The 24,032-nt window shown below is 35.5% G+C and overlaps 1 protein-coding gene across 7 annotated transcripts in view; it reads right to left on the bottom strand.

The window, feature by feature from the left end:
- MKLN1 (muskelin 1) overlaps window positions 1–24,032 on the bottom strand; it is a 378,299-nt gene that overhangs the window by 9,345 nt on the left and 344,922 nt on the right. For all 7 annotated transcript variants that reach the window (XM_055421278.2, XM_055421281.2, XM_088834669.1 and 4 more), the window contains 5 exons: window positions 17,533–17,680; window positions 16,449–16,563; window positions 14,492–14,631; window positions 9,537–9,639; window positions 182–236 (listed from right to left, as the gene is read on the bottom strand). In XM_055421278.2, the coding sequence (XP_055277253.1) occupies window positions 182–236; window positions 9,537–9,639; window positions 14,492–14,631; window positions 16,449–16,563; window positions 17,533–17,680 (561 nt within the window). The remainder of the gene's footprint in view (window positions 1–181; window positions 237–9,536; window positions 9,640–14,491; window positions 14,632–16,448; window positions 16,564–17,532; window positions 17,681–24,032) is intronic.

The raw sequence follows: 24,032 nt of genomic DNA, 5'->3' as shown, positions 1-24,032 counted from the left end.
CTGCAAACTGACCCATGAACTTGGAATTGATGCCAGTTATCGAGATTTTTTGCATGTTACCTTTAGACCTGTTTCATTTGTTTGGATGACATGTCATCTAATGTTTCATTTTGAAGAAATCAAAATCAAACCTCCCCAATGCTAGGGCACATGGCCAGATAAAGTACACTGCAATACTTACCTAAAGCTGTGAAATCTGAACCAGATTTAAATAGAGCTGAAGCTAGGAGCTGAAACTGTGGGGGAAAAAAGAAAGCAAATTAGCTTAGCTAGGTAGTGCAGTGTCAGTCACTCAGTCGTGTCCGACTCTTTGCAACCCCATGGACTGTAGCCTGCCAGGCTCCTCCATCCATGGGTTTTCCTAGGCAAGGATACTGGAGTAGGTTGCCATTTCCTTCTCCAAGCTAGGTAAGAACACTGGAGAAAAAAAATTCCTATAATTTCAACCATTTATTAGTTACTGGATGTCTCTCCATATGTATTGCTTAGGTCTATTTACCAAACAGAAAGATTGAAGGCAGAAGAAGGGGACAACAGAGGATGAGATTGTTGGATGGCATCACTGATTCAATGGACATGAGTTTGAGTAAGCTCTGAGGGTTGGTGATGGAGAGGGAAGCCTGGCATGCTGCAGTCCATAGCGTCACAAAGAGTCGGACATGACTGAGCGACTGAACTGAACTGATTCACCACCAAATAGTGGAAAGGAGAACATCGTATTTAGAATAAAGAACATGCTAATTTTTTTACTGGACTCTCTTATCATTTTTGAAAATACTAGACTAAGTCCTGGAATTATTTTATTTTAAAAATATATTAAAGTATGTACTTGCTGAGGAACAATTTAGTCCCTAGTACTGTGTTCAGTCATGTCTGATTCTGTTGGAATCCCCTGGAATGTAGCCCACCAGGCTCCTAAGGAACAAGAGGTCAACTGAAATAAAAAATTACTACTACCATGTGATCCAACAATTTCACTCCTGAGTACATATATCCAAAGAAAATGAAAACATTAATTTGAAAAGATACATACACTCTGCTGTTTCATAGTACCATTATTTACAATAGCCTGATATGGAAGCAACCTAACTGTCCATCAACAGATGCATGGATAAAAATGTGGTATGTATATACACATCCACACCCACAACCCAGTACACACTGGACTACTACTCAGCAATAAAAAAGAACAAAACTCTGTCATTTGCAACAACATGGATGGATCTGGAGGGTGTTAAGTGAAATAAGTCAGATAGAGAACAATAAATACTGGATGTCACCATTTACATACAGAAACTAAAAAATAAATGAATGAATAAAACAAAAGGGAAACAGACTCATAAACAGAACAAAATAGTGGTTACCAAAAGGAACAAAGAAAGGGGTAGGGGCAAAACAAGGGTAAGATTAAGAGGTACAAACTACTATGTATAAAAAAACTAGACACAAAGATATATCACACAGTACAGGGAATATAGCCAGTATCTTACAATAAATTTAAATGGAGTATAATCTATAAAAATATTGAATCACTGTTACACATCTGAAACTAATATAATATTATAAATCAACTATTCTTTGATTAAAAGAAAATTACTTATTTGGGAATCTATTATAGAGAGATTGATGGCCAAAATACAGTTACTGAACTTTTAGTATACATGAATGATTTCTCACTTCAAAAATAAATGCATGCTACTGTAAAACACCTGATGGCTCTACTGCGTAAATCAAACTCTGAGAAAAAAAGCAGTTATTATGTAGAAGCCATCCCTGAATCACAACTTACACTGGTATTCCATGGTATGTGTAATTGTAGTATTATATAATTTTAAAGGCTCAAAGTAAAAAAATGTTGTGTTGATGAGATTCTCAGATTAGTCAGTCAGTTTAAATCAGACAATGCAGCTGAATTATGACAAAATAAAATAAGACAAAACTACTGCATTGGGGTACTTTAACAAATTGGTAAAGAAAAAATTAGGCTTCCCTGGTGTCTCCGACAGTAAAGAATCCGCCTGCAGTGCAGGAGACTTGGGTTTGATCCCTGGGTTGGGAAGATCCCTTGGAGGAGGGCATGGCAATCTACTCCAGTATTCTTGCCTAGAGAATCCCCATGGGTAAAGGAGCTTGGTGGGCTACAGTCTATGGGGTTGCAAAGATGGACACGACTGAGCGACTAAGCACATGAGAGAAAAATTTACAACTATTTATATTTATCTTGACTGAGGATCCTGGAAAACAGGTCAGGTACAGGTCAAATAAACAGAATCGCAAGAGTTACTTGATACTTTGCAGAGCTTGAGCCACTGATGCCACTGATTCTTCAGGATGAATTTCACACTTACACTTGTAGCCTTTAAAATTTCAGGTATCAGTCATCGGATTAATCATCCTTTGAATGTAAGAAACTGGATAAATAATCCATAAGCAACCAAGCAAGAGTTAGAGGGGGAAAAGGGGTATAAAAGGAAGAATTAAAAATATATGAAACTTCTTCATATATTTTGGGTATCAGTATTCTGTCAAACATATCTACTATATTTTCTGGTCTGTGCTTTGTCTATTTTTTTTGTTGTTGCATCGTTTAGCTTCTGGGATCTTAGTTCTCTTAGCCAGGGATCGAACCCAGGCCCTCTGCCGTGAAAGTGGGAAGTCCCAACCACTAGACCACCAGGGAATTCCCTTCTCTCTCTAAAATTGTTTTTTTGATAATGTCTTTTAAGGAGTAGAAATTTTAATTGTGTTGAAGTTCAATCTGTCAAGTTTTCTCTTTACGATTAGTGCCTTTTATGTCATATCCAAGAAAGCTTTGCTTATCCCAAGGTGGTGAAGAGAATCTGTTTTCTTCTTAAGGATGGACTATTTTGGGTTTCATATTTAGATCCATAATCCATCTGAATTTTTGTGTTAAGAGTGAAACAGGGGTTGAGATATCCATCTATTTAGCATCATTAGTTAAAAAGACTTTCTTTTCCCTATTGACCTTGGTGCTTTGGTTAAAAAAAAAAAAAAAATCAACTGACTGGATATGTATATTTCTGAATTCTATTCTGTTCTTTTGATATATCTGTCTATCCTTAAGGCAATACCATACCCCCATGATTACTATGGCTCTATACAGAGCCCTGAAATCAGGTAGTAAGTATGAAACCTCCAACTTGTTTTAAGATTCTTTTAGCTAGTCCAGAGTCTTCACATTTCCACTGAATTTTAGAATAAGTTGGGATACTGACAGAAACTGCAGTTTAAATTGGTTTAAATTATAAATCAATTTGGGGAGAATGGGCATCTCAACACTTTTACAGTCTTTCGAGCCATAAATGTGATTTATTTCTCCATTTATTCAGGTGTTGTTTAATTTAATAACTTACTTCTGTATATTTGATTATTTTTGATATTAATATAAAAAGTTTAAATTTTTCATTTTCTTTTTTTTGAAGCAAGGAAAATGACTTTATTTGGAAAGCCATCTGACCAAGAAAATGGCAGGTTAGCACCTCAAAATACTCATCTTGTCGGGGTCTGGATGCCAGGTTCTTTTTTATAGATCAGAGAGAAAAAAGCAATGAGGAACTAAAGAGACAAGGCGGAATAGAGAGAGAGTAAATATTTCATTTTCTAAGTGCTCATTGCTAGTATAAAATTGGAACTGCTTTTTAATTCTATTGGCCATGTAGTCTGTAACCTTGTTGAATTCAATTATCTTACTATATCTTTTGTAGATTGCATGATGTTTTCTATGTACACAATAATGTCATCTAAAGATGCAAACAGTTTTACTTGCTCCTTTTAAATCTATATGCTGTTTATTTCTTTTTCTTATTGCACTAGCTAGTACTTCTGGCACAATACTGAATAGAGGTGTTGACAGCAGACATCTTTTCCTTGTCATAATCTTAACGGAAAGAGTTTAACGTTTTATTATGAAGTATGGCACTGGCTGTATATTTTTCATAGATGCCCTTTATGAGACTTATGATATATTTTTTATTCCCAGTTTGTTAAGAATTTTTATAATGAATGGGTTTTGCATTCTGTCAGATGCTTTCTTCACTTACTGAGATGATCTATGGCTTTTCTCTTTCATTCTGCCAATGTGGTGAAATACAGTGACAGATTTTTAAAACAAACTTGCACTCTAGCATAAACCCTCTCTTGGCCATTGTGCATTAGCCTTTTCATATTGCTGGACTCAAGTGGCTAAAACGTTCTTAAGAATTTTGTATCTACATTTATAAGGGGTATTGGTCTGCAATATTTCTTTGCTTCTAATTTCTCTTTTGAGTTTTCATACCAGAGTTAAGCTGCTTCCTAAAAGGATTTAGAAACTGTTTTGTCTTCTTCTGATATCTAAGAATCTATACCAAATCGGCATTTTTTCTACCTTAAAGTGTTGACAGAATTTACTGATATAACCATCTAGTCTTAGCATTTCCTCTTTTGGAAGTTTTCGATTACAAATTCAACCTCTAATTGATATGGAGTTCCTTAAGATTTTCTAATTCTTCTTGTTTTTGTAAGTTGTATCTTTAAAGAAATTTGTTCATTTCATCAAGTTATTGAATTTGTTGACAAGTTGTTTATAATATTTCTGTAATATGCTTTTAATGTACAGAGGCTTGTAATGATTTCCCCTTTTCATCTGTGATGTTGATAATCTGTGTTTTCATTATTTATTTTCTTGATAAATCTTGCTAGAGATTGACATTTTAGTTACTTTTCACTTTTTACATTTTTAAATTATTTCCCACTTTACTAATTTCCTATATTCTAAATACTTATTTGGGATTAATTTGTTCCTCTTTTCTAACTTCAAAGATGAAAGATAAACTTCATAGGCTCTATGTAGATGGGTGGGGAGAAAACTATTATTTTCACTATTCAATTAAATAAGTAGCGCTGATATGTACTGGCCTAGAGTTTTAACAGGTACCAAGTAGCAGTACCGGAGAAGGCAATGGCAACCCACTCCAGTACTCTTGCCTGGAAAATCCCATGGACAGAGGAGCCTGGTAGGCTGCAGTCTGTGGGGTCGCTAAGAGTCGGACACGACTGAGCGACTTCACTTTCACTTTTCACTTTCATGCACTGCAGAAGGAAATGGCAACCCACTCCAGTGTTCTTGCCTGGAGAATCCCAGGGACAGGGGAGCCTGGTGGGCTGCCGTCTCTGTGGTCGCACAGAGTCGGACACGACTGAAGTGACTTAGCAGCAGCAGCAAGTAGCAGTACACAATCTGAATAAAGTCAGACCTCTCCCGCAACTCCAGACTTGAATATCCAACCATCACTTCAACATCTCAAGTAGGCTATTTCATAGGTATCTCGAACTGAACATATGAAAAATTAAACTCCCATTTCCAGTCAGAAGTCTCCACCTTCTCATTTCATCTAACAGTAACTCCATCCTTTAGTTTTTCACGCTCAATATTCTAGAGTCATTTCTTTCAACCCTACATCCAATTATAAAATTTTGTTGGTTCCACCTTTAAAATATATTGAGAATCAAAGCTGTTTTACTCCTCATTTCTGTCGCTACTATTTTGGTCTGAGCAATCTAATCCCCCTTGCTTACATTTATACACCTCCTCAGAGCTCTCTTTGCCTCCATCTGTGTTCCTTTTTAGTCTATTTTCAATACAGTAATCAGTGTGACCTAATTAACACATAAAGCAGATTATATCACTCCTCTGTATGCACAATACCCTGATCTAGCTCCCTATTCAGAGTAAAAACCAAAGTTCTAACAATGACTTACGAAGTTATTTATAATCTGTTCTGCCAATAGCTGCTCTTACCTCTCTGACCTCACCTCTAATTACTCTGTCTCCTTACCTCTCTATTCTAGCCACAAGGGGTGTCTCCTGGATGTTCTAAACAAAGCCAAATACTCTCATCCTAAGGTCTTTGTTATAGCCCTCCTTTTGCTAGGAATTACCTTCTCCAAATTATCTGCTTAGATCACTCCCTCATAATTCTTCAACTTTCTGTGCACATCTGATTTCTAAATGAGGTCTACTATGATTACTCGATTTAATAGCCGCAACTGTCCAATTCTTACTCCTTATATTTTTAATTCTGTTTAACTTTCCTATAATCCTTATCAAATTCTAATGCACTATGTTTGTTTATTTAATATGTTTATTGCTCCTCCCCACTAGCTTGTAAGTATCTCCTGGGAAAGTACCTTGTTTGGTTCACTGGTGTCTCTCTTATGCCTGGCATATTGTAGAGACTACACATCTGTTAAATAAATGACACCAGTACTTCATAAGCTCAGCAGAAAGATAATTAATACAAAATGTGCAAAACTGCCTGAAAACTTGTTTTTCTCGTTCCTTCTTTATTATAGAACTCTCTCTAAAAATGGTAGAATCAATTTTAGGCAACCTTTTCTTGGCCCCTTTCTAGAAAAAAAAATTTTTTTTCATAAACTTTATTATAATCTCATCACCATTTTAGAATCTACGTCTGGAGACTGAAGAAAGCAAAGAACCATTATTTGGTACATAGTTGACAGTCTACCAGCATTTCCCCGATAACAGGCACAATGATGATCAAAAAATGGGGGAGAAAAATTCAAAAACCATTTTTGAAAGTGAAAGTGAAAGTCACTCAGTCATGTCCAACTCTTAGCAACCCCATGGAGTATACAGTTCATGGAATTCTCTAGCTCAGAATACCAGAGTGGGTAGCCTATCCCTTCTCCAGTGGATCTTCCCAACTCAGAATCGAACCGGAGTCTCCTGCACTGCAGGAGTAGTCTTTACCAACTGAGCTATCAAGGAAGCCAATTGCTGATAATATCATTTAACATTTTGTAAAACATACACAGAAAACAAAACCAAGCTACTACAGAAAATGACAGCAGTATAGGCCTTTTTCAATAAGGGGAATGATTTCTTACAAGGGAAAGCAAAGATCTATATGCCCCACTAACAAATACTTTAAGTACATATACATACTGGAGCTGTCACCAAGGGATTTCTTTCCCCAAACAAAATCTGGCCACATATTTTTAAACAAAATAATAAACTTATAGATCAGCAATTCTCAGTGTTTTAGATGTGTTTTCAGTTTTCCATTATAAAAGAGCAGACAGAGAAGAATCTTCAAGTGTGGGTATTGTTTTGAAAAAGTTTCTAAAGTGATTCTGATGTTGACACATACATGAATAACAAGAATAACATCATTTTTTCCTAACTTCTACTCAACAACTCAAAGCTTTTAAGAAATAGAATGGAAGTCTGTGGCATACAAAATCATAATTTGATAGTCTTCAGGAAAAGAGAAACTCACCATCAACATTCTTAATATGACTATTTGAACTTGAGATACCTTCCTGTCCTGGTTTTTCCCATTAGCTTAGCTTTAAGAACAAACTGTCTGTTTTCTTTGGCCTACTTGCAGCTCACACAGCTGAAATTATTTACTTCACAGTATTTTGTTTTGTTTTGGTTTGGTTTTAAAAAATAAGAGAAAAATGAATGTTCCCGGATTACAGCCATTTTAGACAGACTATGGTGAAAACACAAGAAAATCCATTTATCTCTCAAACGTACAAGTCTAACAAAATGAATAATGTACTTTTCACAACTATCTTCAGTTTATTAATATAATCCATAACAGATTAAATATATTCTGCTACTTGGCAAAATCATGATTGTTGTTGTAGCTAAACTGTGCCCAACTCTTTGCAACCTCACAGACTGCAGCACAGCAGGCTTCCCTGTTCTCCACTATCTACCAGAGTTTGCTCAAATTTAAGTCCATTGAGTTAGTGATGCTATCTAACCATCTCATCCTCTGCTGCCCTCTTCTCCTTTTGCCTTCAATATCTCCAAGCATTAGGGGATTTTCCAATAAGTTGCCTCTTCACATCAGGTGGTCAAATTATTGAAGCTTCAAATTCAGTATCAATCCTTCCAATGAATATTCCGGGTTGACTCCCCTTAGGATTGACTGGTTTGATCTCCGTGCAATCTAAGGGACTCTCAAGAGTCTTCTCTAACACCACAATTCGAAAGTATCATTTCTTCAGCACTCAGCCTTCTTTACGGTCCAATTCTCATATCCAGACATGACTAGGGAAAAACCATAGCTTTGACTATATGGACCTTTGCTGGCAAAGTGATGTTTCTGCTTTTTAATACCCTGTCTAGGCTGGCTATAGCTTTCCTTCCAAGGAGCAAGCGGCTTTTAATTTCATGGCTGCAGTCACTGTCTGCACTGACTTTGGAGCCCAAGAAAATAAAATCTGTCACTGCTTCCACTTTTTCCCCTTATACTTGCCATGAAGTGTTGGGAGTAGATGCTATGATCTTTCTTCAGGGTGTTTTAATTAAATTGTGTTTTGCTGATCCTCCACCTACTGAAGGGCTGTAACCAATACTGAGTAAGAGAACTGGGGCTTATTTTCATCGTAGGCAACGATGAAAGAATATTTATTTGCTTTGGTGCCAAGAACATGCAGGCTCTTCTGCTTGAAAGTACAATGAACCTGGTGCCTGAAAGTCATTCAACATTAAATCTGAAATCTGTGTCAATGCTGAACAGAGAAAAACACTGTGTGATGTTGCTATTACAAATCCAAAGCACTGCAACAGCTAACAGGGAAATAGATGAAGGAATGGAACCACATATAATCACCAGTTCTGAGAATGAAGGTAAATGGACTGCAGTTCAGATGTTGTTAGATGAAGCATGAACAAGAATAGCTGGTGAAAGGAAGAAGTGACAAAAGGAGTCTTAGAAGTTAGCAGGCAGAAACGTTAGTAAGACCATGAAACTCATGGCAGGTGTACTCACACAATGGGGATAAGCAGACACACCCTAAGAATATAAGAGAAAACTGAAAAGTAATGGTCTATTATTAATTTCTCAAGCTTAGGGGCTACTGATGAACAAAGCTTGAGGCCTATGGTAAAACTGAAATGCTACAACATTCGTATAACTAAGTATCAAGCCAGCAAAGATGTTATTCCCACCAACCTCTCTTCACTCTCTTCTTATATTAAAGGAGAGTTTTCCTTCTTTTAAGGGATTTTGGAGTACCAATAGAAAAAGTTTATACTGAACATTACATAACCCTTAAGTAAAGAAGCATGGAACTATGGTAGAAGAAAAATTTTCTATTTCCTTCCCAATACAAACACTAATGTCTAAGTTACAACTTCATACCTGAGAATCCTTTTCTGAATGGATCACAGGTTTCTGACTTGAATCTTACATTATTAAATAGAAACATGTCTTTGATTCAATTTCTATTTCATCTGCTCCATACCATTTTCCTTGGAGAAGGAAATGGCAACCCACGCCAGTGTTCTTGCCTGGAGAATCCCAGGGATGGGGGAGCGTGGTGGGCTTCCATCTATGGGGTCACACAGAGTCGGACACAACTGAAGTGACTTAGCAGTAGCAGTGTTATCACATATTCCTTACTTCCCTCTAAACACTCAAGAACAAAGTCAACAAATATAAGTTAAAAGGCTTTTTTTAAAAAGTTCAATTTCTGAAGTTTATTATCACCTTTACCTCTTTAGTCTCTTCTGGGTCTGAATGATCCACAGTTATATAAAGATCATTTTGTAAATATTTCAGAGCACTAAGGGGATCCATTTGGGCCTTTTCTTCAAACCTAGAAAATGTAAACAAGAATAGCAATTGCTTTAGAGTTATGAAAAAGCATCAGACATGTCTTTCAAATCTGGAGTGAAATACTCTGTATCTGAGGAGATATTGTAGATATCCAAAAAATCTGTGTTTAAGAATCCAGAAGTAAGAGGACTGCCACTTATATAAATAGTGTACATGTGGAGCCTCTGAAGACAATGGTAATGCCAGGCTGTGGTGCTAGAGACTAGATAAGAGCATTTCCTACCCTCTTCTTAGGGACTTCCCTGGTGACTCAGACAGTAAAGTGTCTGCCTACAATGTGGGAGACCCGGGTTCAATCTCTGGGTCAGGAAGATCTCCTGGAGAAGGAAATGGCAACCCACTCCAGTATTCGTGCTTGGAAAATCCCATGAATGGAGGAGCCTGGTAGGCTACAGTCCAAGGGGCTGCAAAGAGTCAGACACAACTGAGCAACTTGACTCACTCACTACCCTCTTCTTAAAACTATAAGCTAAGATTAAGTCAACTACTAACATAGTGGATTTATCAAACATTTTTTATAACAGAACTACAAAACAGTCAAATGTGTTTCATAAAAAAATAAGTAGGGATAAAATAAAAATACTTTCCTAGATTTGCGTCACATACTTTCCACTGGAGGTGATTAACAGATACTTCAGAAACCAAAATGACTGTAGCTTCTTTTAATGATTAGATATTTTTAATGAGACTATTTCCACATCTCAGTCAGTAATAACAATAACAAAAATAACTGTACCAACCATTTACCAATTGTTTGTGCTAGACACTGTATCAAGCATCTTATATAAATCATTTCATTTATCCTCACACAACCCCTATGATGACAAGTTGATGATCATTTAAAAAGCAAAAGAGATGAAGAACTGTTGCCTAGTAAATGAATTTGGCCATGCTAAAACCTAGTAAGCAGCAGAAATAGGATTAAACTCAAGTTTCTCTGATTCCAAAGCAGAAAGGAAACAATGAGTTCACCTAAATTAAAAAAGTCTGCTTCGACTATATATTTATTTAAATAATGATAATTCCTTTTGTAATAGAATTATATATGGATTTATTTCCAAAAAATTGGTATGCTTTTCAAAGTATTATACAAAAAGGAAAGAAAAGACATTAAATTTCATTTGGAAAAGGAAAATAGTTATGAGCCTTTCATGACTATGTTCAGCTGACGGCATCAACAATTTCCTGTGTTTAGAACTAACCTCAGTGAAAGGGTACCTGCAAGGAGGGGCAAAGACTGGCAAAATATTACAGTTTTCCTATATCAGATAGCACCCTGATTGCCAGCCAGCCTTACAACCCTCAGATGAGAGTTTTAGTCACGTTACTCTACCATCTTGTCCACAATGAATTAGTTTTGGCACCTGAACCAAAAGCAGTCATCTTGAGCTTGTTGAGCCATTCATAAAGTGGCCTGGCAAAATTCTTTCCAGGATACACTCTCTAGGGAACTTTCTCTAAGAAGATAATCTCTTAGAGAAACTAAATGAGAGATACACAAGAACACAAAAACACACAAACCACAGTAGGCAATAGGTAGAAGACATGAAATGGTAGATTCCTTCCCTTCTATCCTTCTCTCCCTTCCTACCTAGCTACCTACCAAAGCCATAAGGGAAGACAGAGTCAGGAAGTAAAACAAGAAAACCAGACAGAAAGAAGCAGAAAGAGAAAGGCTCAATTACAAGGAAAGTTACTTCAGTAGCTTCTAGCTAATCAGAATTATCTCAGTATTTTAAACAATTCTTCATCACTGTTCAAGTGCTAAGAAAGTACTTTAATTCTCTGGATATACTCATTCTTTTCCAGTGAGAAATTCTAAGTATGTCTTTATCCTTTGTAACCTGATAACTTAAACAACACATATCTATGGTTCTATTAAATAAATCCAGCAAAAGGATCCATTTTCCTGGAAGTTGTGTTTTTTCTAAGCTCTTTTGGTTAGCCTGCTAAAACTTATTACTGGACTTATGTCTGCCATCTAGAATTATATTTCGGCCAACAATCGTGCCCTCTACCTAAAGGAACAAGGGACTAATCCTATCAAAAACGGTTTTCTTTTGCCCCTTTCTATCCCCCAATCATATGTTTGGAGACTTGAATGTTACAGAAGAGTGGCACTTTATTTTCTGTATCATGTGACACCATTAAGAACAAAGACACATTCTTGGCAGTCAACACACTTCTCTCCATCCAAATTTGTATTTTAATTAAAATTTATATTTTAACTAAATAGTAATAAATTTCTAAGGCTTATTATTTGCTCAGTCACACAAAACTTACTGTCTTTCAACTTCAGTAACTTTATTTCATGAATCACACTCACAAGATTTGCTAGTCTTTCATCATATAATTAAAACTTTAAATAATTTGTTACTGATTATTATTTTCCTTATTCACTTTCATGCCTCACTTTGTGCATTTACTAGCACAAGTCACTAACAATGATGCTTTGTATCTAAAACTTAAAAGATGCCATAATATTTCATAGTATTTCAGATTCCCATAAATTGTCATTTTGCCTGCCCACTGATAGATTTTTAAAGGAGAAAAACTGCCAAAGATCAAAAATAATAATACTTTTTAGGATAAGTTGGCTGTGTGGAAATGAATAATTCTACTTATTTCTAGAAGGAATGAAAATTAGAAGGGCAACTTATAATTCATCAATTCTGCCTCCATCCTCTAGAAATTTTGGATAGGGGTGCATACATGTATGCTTAGTCGCTCAGTCATGTCCAACTCTCTGCGACCCCATGGACTGTAGCCTGCCAGATTCCTCTGCCCATGGGATTCTCCAGGCAAGAATACTGGAATGGGTTGCCATTTCCTCTCCAGAGGATCTTCCCAATCCAGGGATCAAACCCAGGTCTCATGCATTGCAGGTTGATTCTTTACCATCTGAGCAACCAGAGAAGCCACAGAGGAGCATACAGACTTACATAATAACATTAACTACACTGTTATTTCTGTTATTTATAATTGCAAATAAGTTGGAAATAATCTAAATATTCTACAAAAGGAGACTAGTTATGTAAATTACAGAGTAGAACACTATGTAGCCATTATACTTATATCTATTAATGTAAGTAATAAGATGTTTATAATACATCACTTATTAAAAGAAATCAGAGTCAAAGCAAGATGACTCCTATTTTTTAGTTAAAGAAACAAAAATTTATTTGTGCACCTATAGTTCAAGGGATACATAACCAAAATATTATTTCTGAATGGTGGGATGAGGGATGATTCAATTCTCTGTGGTAGAGAGAGAGGACTTTTTTATCCTTTATTAACAATGTATTACTTTTCTAATTAAAAGCCAGAGGGAAGTATTTACAAGTAAATTCCAATTCTTTACATATAGCACTAAACAACTCTTTTAAAGATCTAGTGGGTTTTCGGTCAGGAAATTTTTTTCAAAAACCAAACAACATTCTAATGATAGTTGCTGTATCTGAAGTAGGGAAGGAAAAAAAAACCCCACTATGATTTTTCCAAACCTGTCTTATCCCTTTAAAAACAAAGTTTAACATTAAGTAAAATACCAAGGAGCAAAATTTTAGCAATGCAAAATAACATTAGCTGAAGGTACTTTAAGCTTAAATGTTGCTAATACGACAGAATTTCTCTTGCTATCCAGCCAAAGTGACAATTCAGCCCCTTTCTCCTATAGATTCTATAGGAAATACTCTTACTTATTCATAGTAATGACAAAGCAACAGAAGCAACTAGTTTCTCTTATCAATTGTTTCCTAAGCACAACTTGTGAAAGCAGAGTAAGAAATAACATGTAAACATGATATGATAAAGGAATAAAAATCTATTTTACACCTACACAGAGGTTTTAATTTTATTCTATATATTAATAAAATATAATACATAATTATATAATAAACATATAAATACACATATGTATGCATGTCTGTGTATATACATATGTGTATGAGGTGGAAGTGGTGGTGGTGGTGAAGTGGTAAAAACTCTGGAGTCAGAATACTCAGTGTCAAATCCTGGCTGTCACTTACAGTTGAATGACCTTAGATGATTTACACGATCCACTTAAAAATGGCTCCATTTCTTCTTTTACAAAAAGAGTAACTGTAACAGTAACTTCTTCACTGACTTATTGTGCAAATAACATGCAGGATTAAGCATAAAGAACTGTTCATAAATGGTATCTATTATCATCATTAAAAGCTGTCTTTCCCCCAAAACTGTAAATTTTAATTACAATCTAACACTATTAGCAACAAAAGGAATAGATGTATTTTTCTACATTTTTCAGTAGCTTATCATTTGCTAAGGCTAAAAAAGCAAACAAGACTGAGGAGATACATATGAAAATGTTTGATTACATGATTTTGCAATTATATTGCAAAAGTAATGATGCAAAACTATAATATTTTAAATTGCATTCTGAAACATCAAAGTATAAAGAGATTATTTAGTCAACTATATCATCATATTCAGTCAAATGCCAATAATTCTAGAAATGATATAATTTGTAGTGGGTTAGGCCTTGAGTTACTTGAAGGTAGGTTCATCACGTTCATAGAAACTTTTTCCATTATTTTGACAACTGCAATATATCCTTGCTTATCTTTAATAACTTTTAGCATCAAGATCTATCTTCACTTTGTACCTTTCTTTGAAAAAGAAAGAAAAAAATAAGGAGAGTAACAGGGCATTTACAAAAGTCATGATCTTCACAATATTTACACTGTCGTGTCACTAAATTTCCAAAGATAAAATCACATCTCCAAAGCTTAGGTAATACCAACAATAGCTGATAATGTTAAATAAAAGTTTTTAGTGAATTATTTTTATACCTGTGTTTTCTTATGAGGTACTTGCAATGCCGCAGTAAGTAATCTTTTGAAGGCCTACACAATTTCAGTGACCAGAAGTCATCTAATCTCATCTTTGGGGAGCATGATTTTCCTGGATTCCCACCAAATAAATAATGAACCTATAATAAAGCAAACCAGATTTTTTAAAAAATGCATGCATACTCAGGAAAGTCATAGTAAAATTTCTTCATTTTGGTAGTAGTGTATGACAAGTAACTTGTTTAGCTTTACTCATATAAAAAACTAAAACATTTCTGCATGTCTACCAAAAGCTTCCTCTGATTTTTCTCAAGTTTCCATTTTACTTTAAAGTACTGTGATTACTTCCTTAAATTACATTTCATGTTAAAATAAGTTGTATTACCACAGTTCTACTGAAAACGGAAGACATAAAAATAAAGCAATGGTAGTAAGAAGCTATTCTAAGATACAGAGTTTGCATAGGCAACAAATAATGGGGATTATCAACTTAATCAAGTGTCAATCATAATAAAAAATATCTTTTAAAAAACTGACACACAAGTTGAATCACTGAAGGTCAACAATAACTAGAAAGTTTAAAAAATTTTTAGCATCTTACTTTTGTTGAATGTTTCAATATGAATATAATTGAATATTAGCCTTAATGTTGAATATTAAATGGGATTTGTGAAATATCTGTGAATATTAAATATGATTTGTAAAATAACTTTTAAAATATTATTCTATCATTCAATTAATACTGTTAGGTAGTTAGAATAGGAAACAGGAGTCCAATATAGCAGTGGATAAAAGACAAAGAAAGGAAAAAGCCCACAAAAACAGAACAAAGGAAGTTCCAAGGACTGGAGTGAGAACCTCAGGTGAAGCAAACAGCCCTCCTGGCTAGCCCAATTTACATAGGGCAGGCTCAGGGGGAGGAGAAAAAACATAAAAAGAGGAGTCAAAATTGAGCCCCGTGCTTCCTTTGGGTTGGCCCACCCTCATTCCTAGAGGATGTATTTTCCCTTGCTTGCCAAATAAAACTGAGCTGTAACCAAGCTGTAACACTGGCCTGCCACTTCAATTTTTGCTGTGGCAAGACAGAACTGAGGAAATTACACACTCCCCCGACAATACCAAATAAGAAATGTGAAAGGAATGAAATAATGAGATAATGACACTATTAAAGGTATAGTAATATTCTGTATTCAAAGTGGTAAAGCATTTTTTGATATTTTGAAACATTTATAATCAGCAGTGTTATACAACAGGAGATATTTCTATCCTATAGATGGGAATTCATTTATCCTTCACCTTGGGAGACTGTCAGAGAAAGGGATTTTAGTTATTCGAATGGCATCATTTACCTAAAGATCTCAAATGACTGAGAATTTAACAGAAAGAATATGGTTCTGTCAGTAATTTACTACATAATCTGAGCCCAATCATTAAACTATATGTAAAGTTTAAGGGAGAAATACCTAAAGAAACCACATTAAACATTTAGTGACACTCAAACTTCAGAATTCAGAACTATTTTCACAAGGCTGATGGAATAGATATGTCAATCATAGGAAAAATAAAGATTTCTTACACAACGGGAAAATCTAAAATCAGGAAGTTATATATACCTTTTCATATCATGGAAAAAGGTATACAAGTGCTGAAAACTGTGTATCTTCTACTTGAATATTCATATTATAGAAACAACAGGCCATGCTATATATCAGATCTATGCAGCTAAGAAGCAATAGCTATTGGCCATTTTCATAAGAAATGTACCAGGAATTATGGATTATGCAAAAATGTTTATTCTTTTAAGGAATTTCTGGGAGAAGTGATATCTCTGCTATATATTCTAGTGAATGTTGGTTTTTTTCATTCAGATCTACTGAAAATAATCAGAAACAGTTATTTTGAGATTCTTTCTGATTGTACCTCATGGAAAGTTTACCAGTCAATGTAGTTAGGATACCTTGTGTAATTCATCATATACAAGCTGATGGGCAAATCTTGGACATGGTTCTTCCTCCTGAAGACTTTTACTTGGATTATCCTTTGCAGCTTGATCATTCTTATAGACACAAGACCTGCAAGACATTGCTTTTAAGGCATTCTATCCTAGAAAATTAGCAGTACACATAAGGTTAATATAATTGTAGCAAGCAAATTAATGCAATGTCTAATTACCAACAAAAAATTATAAATTTGTTCACATAAAATCTTAAAGTTCTGGTCACTTTCATATAAAATAATCCGAATTTGTTAGAACTGAGTTCTGAAGTTCTTTAATGTCCATCAAAATCTCATTTAAGAACAACCTACTTTGTGTTATGAAAGAGGATCAGCATACATGAAGGCTTAAACCAAAGGTTGAAAGAGATGATATCATATTTATCTATTCACAATAAAAACTCACAACAGATTGCTTTCATTCTTACTATAAATAAATGTCCTATTTAGAAGATAACAAATCCCTTAGCTGCCGAGTATCACCCTCCATTACTGAATGGAGGTTCTCAGAAGTTCCTCTGTTCTGGAGAATATTCACTTAGGTAGTACTACAGAACATTAGAGCTGGTCTTCTAGGTCAGTGTTTTTCAAAGAAAAATGTACAGCAGTTCTGTGAGGTGCTCTGTGACAAAAGGGTCCTAGGTTTGAATATGCTAAATAGTAATACCCCACTTCCTGCAATCTGGCTCTAGTCAAACTGCTTCATTTCATAAAAACTAAGAAAGGCCTGGGAACATTAAAAATACATTATTCTCAAGCTTACACATCTACATGGTAGCAAAAGCTAGACTAAAATATAATTCTCTTGACACTCAGACCAGGAGATATCTACTAACTGAAAACTTCATTGGTAAAATCCATTGCTGGACATTATTGTAAACATGGGCACCAATACTGACTCTTCCAATCCCTAATATTGATATTAAAATATATGACATCACAAATTAAGGTAAGCCTTCTACTTCCCTCTTCTTCTGAATAAACAAACAACCTCAACTTCAAAGAAATGTTACATAGGGACTTCAACACAGATAAGAGCTACTTACCAACTATTTCTTACAATATCATAAATCCAGAATGAATTTCTGACATTCTCTTCCCTCTTTTCCTTGTCTTTGCTGAGTCCAGATAAGACATGTATTTCATTCAGCTCTGGATCAATGGTTGCTCTCTGTGTGAATCCTGTCATTGGAACTATAAATTGAAAGAGAAAATAAGAGGACAGTATTAACATTAGATAACAGGTTAGTACTACTTTAGCACTTATCTTCCAACATATGACATAACTTTCATATTAAACAACAATCAATTGTTTATTGCCCTCTCCTCACTCTAAAACATAAGCTCTATAAGGGCAAAGGTTGTTTGGATCACTGTTTTGTTCCCAGTACCTAAAACAACTGCCTGGCATGTAACAGTTACTCAACTATTTGCTGAAATAAATGAATGATAACTATCAGGATGCAGTTAGAAGGAGGAAAGAGGTAGAACGAGTGTGCAATGTAATTATTTTTATTGAGGGAAGGGGCAATGCTTTATTTAACTGATTTATTCTCTGGACTGCTTCTAATTTAATAGCAAGAGACAAAATATTTAAATCTTGACCAAGAAAAACAAAAATTTGATACAAAGGTTTGTTTAATAAAGTCAAAGTCATCTAAAATATCTGTTTAAGACATATAATGAAATGACAAAGTTTCCAAGAAAAATAAAATATTTGGGGGTAAAATATGCCATTTTGTTTTCCTGAGTGGTTTGGACTCCCTAGAGCTAATTTTATGAGAAAATATTTTATTTTCCTGATAAATCCATTAAATGAGTGATGGTCATTTTACATTATCCAGTAATTTCCAAAACACTGATATGGCAAATGCAAATCTTCTCACTATTGTTACTTGGAAATATTAAAATACAATTTTATGATTGACAACATACTTGCCACAGATCTAAAAACAATGCCATTGTTTCAGTATTAAATTTCTTTTATACATGAACAAGTATCATATGCTGAAAAAGTTACACAAACATCAGCTTGAAGTAAGACATCTCAATCAATCCATAATACTACAGAAGCAGATGCTAACCACACCGATACTCATTCGCCTTTATCTACTTTAGTAGGGTCAAATAATGCAATATTGACTTTTTCCTAGTTTAATTCATGTCTTTTATATTCATATTCAATAAATTTGCTAGGAATATTTTAGAGACTATCCAAATGTATCCCACAGTAAATATAGTAAAAAACTGCATGCACACACACACATGTAACATATGCATCCATAGACAAATATATTTATCTTGACCTAACCTTAATAAAAACCTCAACTCTCATTCTACACCGTTTTTAGTGTCATGTAAAGCCTGGTATTTCCTAATTAAACCTTGGTAAACATTCAAAAGTATCTTGGTTCTGACCTGTTCCTCAGATAATCTTGGAAGAAAGATAAAACAGTAAAGAAATGAAATCATTTTCATTAATGGTAGAAGCAGAGCACATAACTGCCTAAATTTTTTGCCCTTAAATTTCTTCATTCCATTCAGAATTCTATAACATGGGTTGAGAAACTATGGCTCAATCTCATTTGCTGAGGTTCAAATCAGGCCTCAGTCAATCATTCACACTGTGTCTGTGGCTGATTTCACCCCACAACAGCAAGGTTGAGTAGCTGCAATGGCAATAATCACAGCTGGTTCTTCACAGAAAACATCTGCTGATCCCTATTCTATAATCTTTTAAAATGCAAATATCAAAGATGTATGACTTATAAATGAATGCAGCAAACTGTTTACCTTAAATAAGGACCCACTGAGGAAATGGAAATTTCTGGGTGGAATGGAAATCAGTAGAGCGGGAAAGAGATTTTGAATTCTATTAAAACAGGGCTGGAATCACTAAGAGGAGAATAAAGGACTCCCGGGCTACGCAAGGCAAGGAAGAATGAGGAGGGATGTTTTACATGCTTCCTCTTCCATACTGTCACATTTTTACCTAGAAGCAGCTTTGTAGCATAAGAAAAAAATGACAAGTGTTCCTTCTTAAAAACAAAAGCAGTGGACCGGTTTATAATACTTAGGGAGGCAAGACTTCCATGTTTACCAAATCTGTATTATAAGAATTATAAAAAATTACTTTGATTATAAAGCATATTAGAAAATATATACTTCCCATTTCTTTGCTCTTTCACATACAATATGCCTTTTACTCTACATAACACTGATTTTTGCATCAGAGTTATATATTTAAATCTTTTATTGGCTTTTTAAACAACTTTACAGAACGTTAACTACATACCATGTAATTCACCTATTTACATAGTTTGGTTTTATTTTTATATCCACTGTAGAACTATCATCACAATCTGATTTTAGAATATTTTCATCACTCCTAAAACAAACCCTGTATCCATCAGGAATCTGATTTTAGAATATTTTCATCACTCCTAAAACAAACCCTGTATCCATCAGGAGTCATTTCCCACCCCCTTTCTGCCCACTGGGTCACAGCATCATTTGACAAGTCTACCAACAATGAGTGTGCAGCAGAGACAGGCACAGTGAGGGGATCCTGAGACACAGAGATCAGTCAGGAGGCTGTTAAGAATGCAATGGAGTGGAATGAACAAAAGCAGGAAGGGAGTATCAATAAACAAGCATTATTTCCATCAGCACAAAAATATAAAAATCTCTGAACTAGCTTAGGAGAGACTTGGAATGGAAACATGAAAAATAAGAGTAAAAATGTTTCACTGAAATTTTTTGGAGGTTTTCAAATATTTTACTCTAAAATATTCAAATGCAAGATCTCTTAAGGACAGAATTTCTATTAATTCTTAAGTTTACAGACCTTTACAAATATAATTTTTATTGCATACTAATGACAAGAAAAATGTTCACATATATTTACATGCATGTGAATAGAAAAAAATACGCAAGTACACCAAAATAATAGCTATTGGAGAGGGGAAAGTTAGGACATTTTAACTTTCTAATTATATAATATGAAAATTTCCAATATATATTGCTTTTATAGTTATAAGAAAAGAAGAACAATCTAAACCAAAATACAGAAAAAAAAATATCTGGGTATACTTACTGGGAACTTTTAGTAATAAGTGAAAAATTCTCACACATCCTCTCAAATTTCTCAAGGACAAAATTTTATGTTAATATTTGAAATGCTATTTACATGGAAAGAGAATTCAGGTTTCAAAAGACAATTTTAATGGCACTAAAAAACCCAATGTTTTAAAATCATTTGCAATGGCACCCCACTCCAGTACTCTTGCCTGGAAAATCCCATGGACAGAGGAGCCTGGTAGGCTCCAGTCCATGGGGTCGTGAAGAGTCTGACACAACTGAGTGCCTTCACTTTCACTTTTACACATTGGAGAAGGAAATGACAACCCACTCCAGTGTTCTTGCCTGGAGAATCCCAGGGACGGGGGAGCCTGGTGGGCTTCCGTCTATGGGGTCGCACAGAGTCGGACACGACTGAAGTGACTTAGCAGCAGCAGCAGCATTTACAAAACTAAAAATAGAGATTAAAGTATTTCAAATTATTTTCTCTAAAAAATAAAAATGAAAACTTATATCTAAAGAGTTCCTAAAATTAAGGGTTAATTCAAACTTACACTGAATGTATCTATGTTAATGGCCTTTCGCTTAAATTTTACAAATTGTACTTAAGTTTAATTCCTATTTCCATTCCACTCCATACACACTAACAATTCAAAGAACATTTCAATAAGAAACCAATAAAAATAAAGCTTTTCCTCTAAGTTGAAAAGATACACCCACCCCAGTATTCATAGAAACACTATTTACAATAGCCAAGACATGAAAGAGACCTAAATGTCCACTAATAGGTAAAAGGATAAAGAAGATGTATGTGTGTGTAGATATATAAACACGACTCAGCCACAAAAAAGAATGAAATAATGCCATTTGTAGCAACATGGATTTTGCCTTTTCATACTGTTTATGGACGGATGGGCACAATAAAGGACAGAAAAGGCAAGGACCTAACAGAAGCAGAAGAGTTTAAGAAAAGGTGGCAAGAATACACAGAACTATACCAAAAAAAATCTTAACGATCCAGATAATCATGATGGTGTGATCACTCACCTAGAGACAGATATCCTGGAATGTGAAGTCAAGTGGGCCTTAAGAAGCATCATTATGAACAAAGCTAGTGGAGATGACGGAATTCCAGCTGAGCTATTTTTAATCCTAAAAGATGCTGCTGCTAAAGTGCCACGCTCAATATGCCAGCAAATTTAGAAAACACAGCAGTGGTCACAGGACTGGAAAAGGTCAGTCTTCATTCCAATCCCAAAGAATGTTCAAACTATCAGACAACTCTACTCATTTCACATGCTAATAAGGTTATGCTCAAAATCCTTCAATCTAGGCTTCAGCATAACGTGAACCAAGAACTTCCAGATGTACAGGCTGGATTTAGAAAAAGCAGAGGAACCAGAGATCAAGTTGTCAACATTGGCTGGATCATACAGAAAGCAAGAGAGCTCCAGAAAAACATCTACTTCTGCTTCATTGACTACACTAAAGCCCTTGACTGCGTGGATCACATCAATGTGTGGAAAATTCTTAAAGAGATAGGAACACTCAGTTCAGTTCAGCCACTCAGTTCTGTCCAACTCTTTGCAACCCCATGAACCGCAGCACGCCAGGCCTCCCTGTCCATCACCAACACCCAGAGTCCACCCAAACCCAAGTCCATTGAGCCGGTGATGCCATCCAACCATCTCATCCTCCGTTGTCCCCTTCTCCTCCGCCTTCAATCTTTCTCAGCATCAGGGTCTTTTCAAATGAGTCAGCTCTTTGCATCAGGTGGCCAAAGTAATGGAGTTTCAGCTTTAGCATCAGTCCTTCCAATGAATATTCAGGACTGATTTCCTTTAGGATGGACTGGTTGGATCTCCTTGCAGTCCAAGGGACTCTCAGGAGTCTTCTCCAACACCACAGTTCAAAAGCATCAATTCTTCGGCGCTCAGCTTTCTTCACAGTCCAACTCTCACATCCATACATGACCAATGGAAAAATCATAGCCCTGACTAGACGGACCTTTGTTGGCAAAGTAACGTGTCTGCTTTTAAATATGCTGTCTAGGTTGACCATAACTTTTCTTCCAAGGAATAAGCATCTTTTAATTTCATGACAGCAGTCACCATCTGCAATGATTTTGGAGCCCCCCAAAAAATAAATTGTCACTGTTTCCACTGTTAGGAATACCAGACCACCTTATTTGTCTCCAGAGAATACTGTATGCAGGACAAGAAGCAACAGTCAGAATTGGACACAGATCAACAGACTGATTCAAAATTGGCAAAGGAAGTACGTCAAAGCTGTATACTGTCACCCTGCTTATTTAACTTATATACAGAGTACATCATGCAAAAGACTGGGCTGAATGAATCACGAGCTGGAATTAAGACTGCTAGAAGTGTCAACAACCTCAGATATGCAGATGATACTACCCTAATGGAAGAAAGCAAAGAGGAACTAAAAAACTTCTTGATGAAGGTGAGAAAGGAGAGTGAAAAAGCTGACTTAAAACTCAACATTCAAAAAACTAAGATCATGGCCATCTAGTCCCAACACTTTGTAGCAAATAGATGGGGAAAATGTGTTAACAGTGACAGATTTCATTTTCTTGGGCTCCAAAGTCACTGCGGACAGTGACTGCAGCCACAAAATTCAAAGATGCTTGGTCCTTGGAAGAAAAGCTATGACAAACCTAGACAGTATATTAAAAAGCAGAGACATCACTTTACAGACAAAAGTCCATATAGTCAAAGTTATGGTTGGACCATAAAGCAGGCTGAGCACCAAAGAACTGATGCTTTCGAACTTCAATGCTGGAGAAGACTCTGAAGAGTCCCGTGGACTGCAAGGAGATCAAACTAGTCAATCCTAAAGGAAATAAACCCTGAATATTCATTGGAAGGATTGATGTTGAAGTGCCAATACTCTGGGCCCCCTGATGCGAAGAGCTGACTCATTGGAAAAGACCCTGATGCTAGGAAAGACTGAGGGCAGGAGAAGGGGGAGACAGAGGTTGAGATGGTTGGATGGCATCACTGACTCAGTGGACATGAGTTTGAGCAAACTCTGGGAGATAGTGAAGGACAAGGAAGCCTGGCATGCTGCAGTTCATGGGGTCACAAAGAGCTGAACAAGACTTAGTGACCGAACAATGACAACAGCAACACGATGGACCTAGCAATTGTTATACTAAGTGTCTTTAGAGAAAGACAAATACCATCACTTATATGTGGAGCCTAAAATATGACACAAATGAACTTACTTAGAGAACAGAACCGGACTCACAGATAGAAAACAAACTTATGATTACCAAAGGAGAAAGGGTAGGAAGGGATAAATTAGGAGTTTGGGATTTGCAGATACAAATTACTACATATAAAATAAACAACAAGGTCCTACTGTATGGCACAGGGAACTATATTCAGTATCCTGAATAATCTATAATGGAAAAGAATATGATGGAATAATTTTGCTGTAC

The sequence above is a fragment of the Moschus berezovskii genome, chromosome 3 (assembly GCF_049115385.1).
Source record: "Moschus berezovskii isolate FMDL1 chromosome 3, NW_MosBer_1.0, whole genome shotgun sequence".
In the NCBI taxonomy this organism is placed as follows: domain Eukaryota; kingdom Metazoa; phylum Chordata; class Mammalia; order Artiodactyla; family Moschidae; genus Moschus; species Moschus berezovskii.
This window is presented reverse-complemented; position numbering and strand designations above follow the sequence as displayed.